Source organism: Tupaia chinensis, unplaced genomic scaffold, assembly GCF_000334495.1.
Source record: "Tupaia chinensis unplaced genomic scaffold, TupChi_1.0 Scaffold143584_1, whole genome shotgun sequence".
Lineage (NCBI taxonomy): Eukaryota > Metazoa > Chordata > Mammalia > Scandentia > Tupaiidae > Tupaia > Tupaia belangeri.
This window is the reverse complement of record NW_006203430.1, coordinates 9308462-9308761: the sequence shown is the minus strand read 5'-3', so window position 1 is coordinate 9308761 and position 300 is coordinate 9308462. Positions and strand designations below refer to the sequence as shown.

Here is a 300-nt window from a genome sequence, read left to right as displayed (position 1 = left end):
CCCCAGCCCCAGCCCCAGCCCCAGCCCCGAGCCTGCTGGGCACAGACCCTCTCAGCATCTGCGGAACCAAAGACAGGAGTCTTGCGGCGCACTGGAAAACACAAAGCGTATGCACGGCGCCCCGGAAGTCCTTGGCCAGCTGTGACCCGGAAGCGATCGCGGCGGCGGCTTCCTAGCTCTGCGGTATGGCAATGGCGCGGCCAGCAAGTTGCTGAGGTTCTAGGACTCCGGCCGCGAACGCGATGGTCTTCCTTACGGCGCAGCTGTGGCTGGGGGACCGCCCCACCCACGGCGCGCCGG

General features: G+C 68.0%; 1 protein-coding gene across 1 annotated transcript in view; it reads left to right on the top strand.

Moving 5' to 3' along the window:
• The first annotated feature begins 135 nt into the window (after window positions 1-135).
• MRPL20 (mitochondrial ribosomal protein L20) overlaps window positions 136-300 on the top strand; it is a 7679-nt gene continuing 7514 nt past the window's right edge. The window contains exon 1 of the mRNA XM_006164168.3: window positions 136-262. Within this exon, the coding sequence (XP_006164230.2) occupies window positions 243-262 (20 nt within the window). The 5' untranslated portion in view covers window positions 136-242. The remainder of the gene's footprint in view (window positions 263-300) is intronic.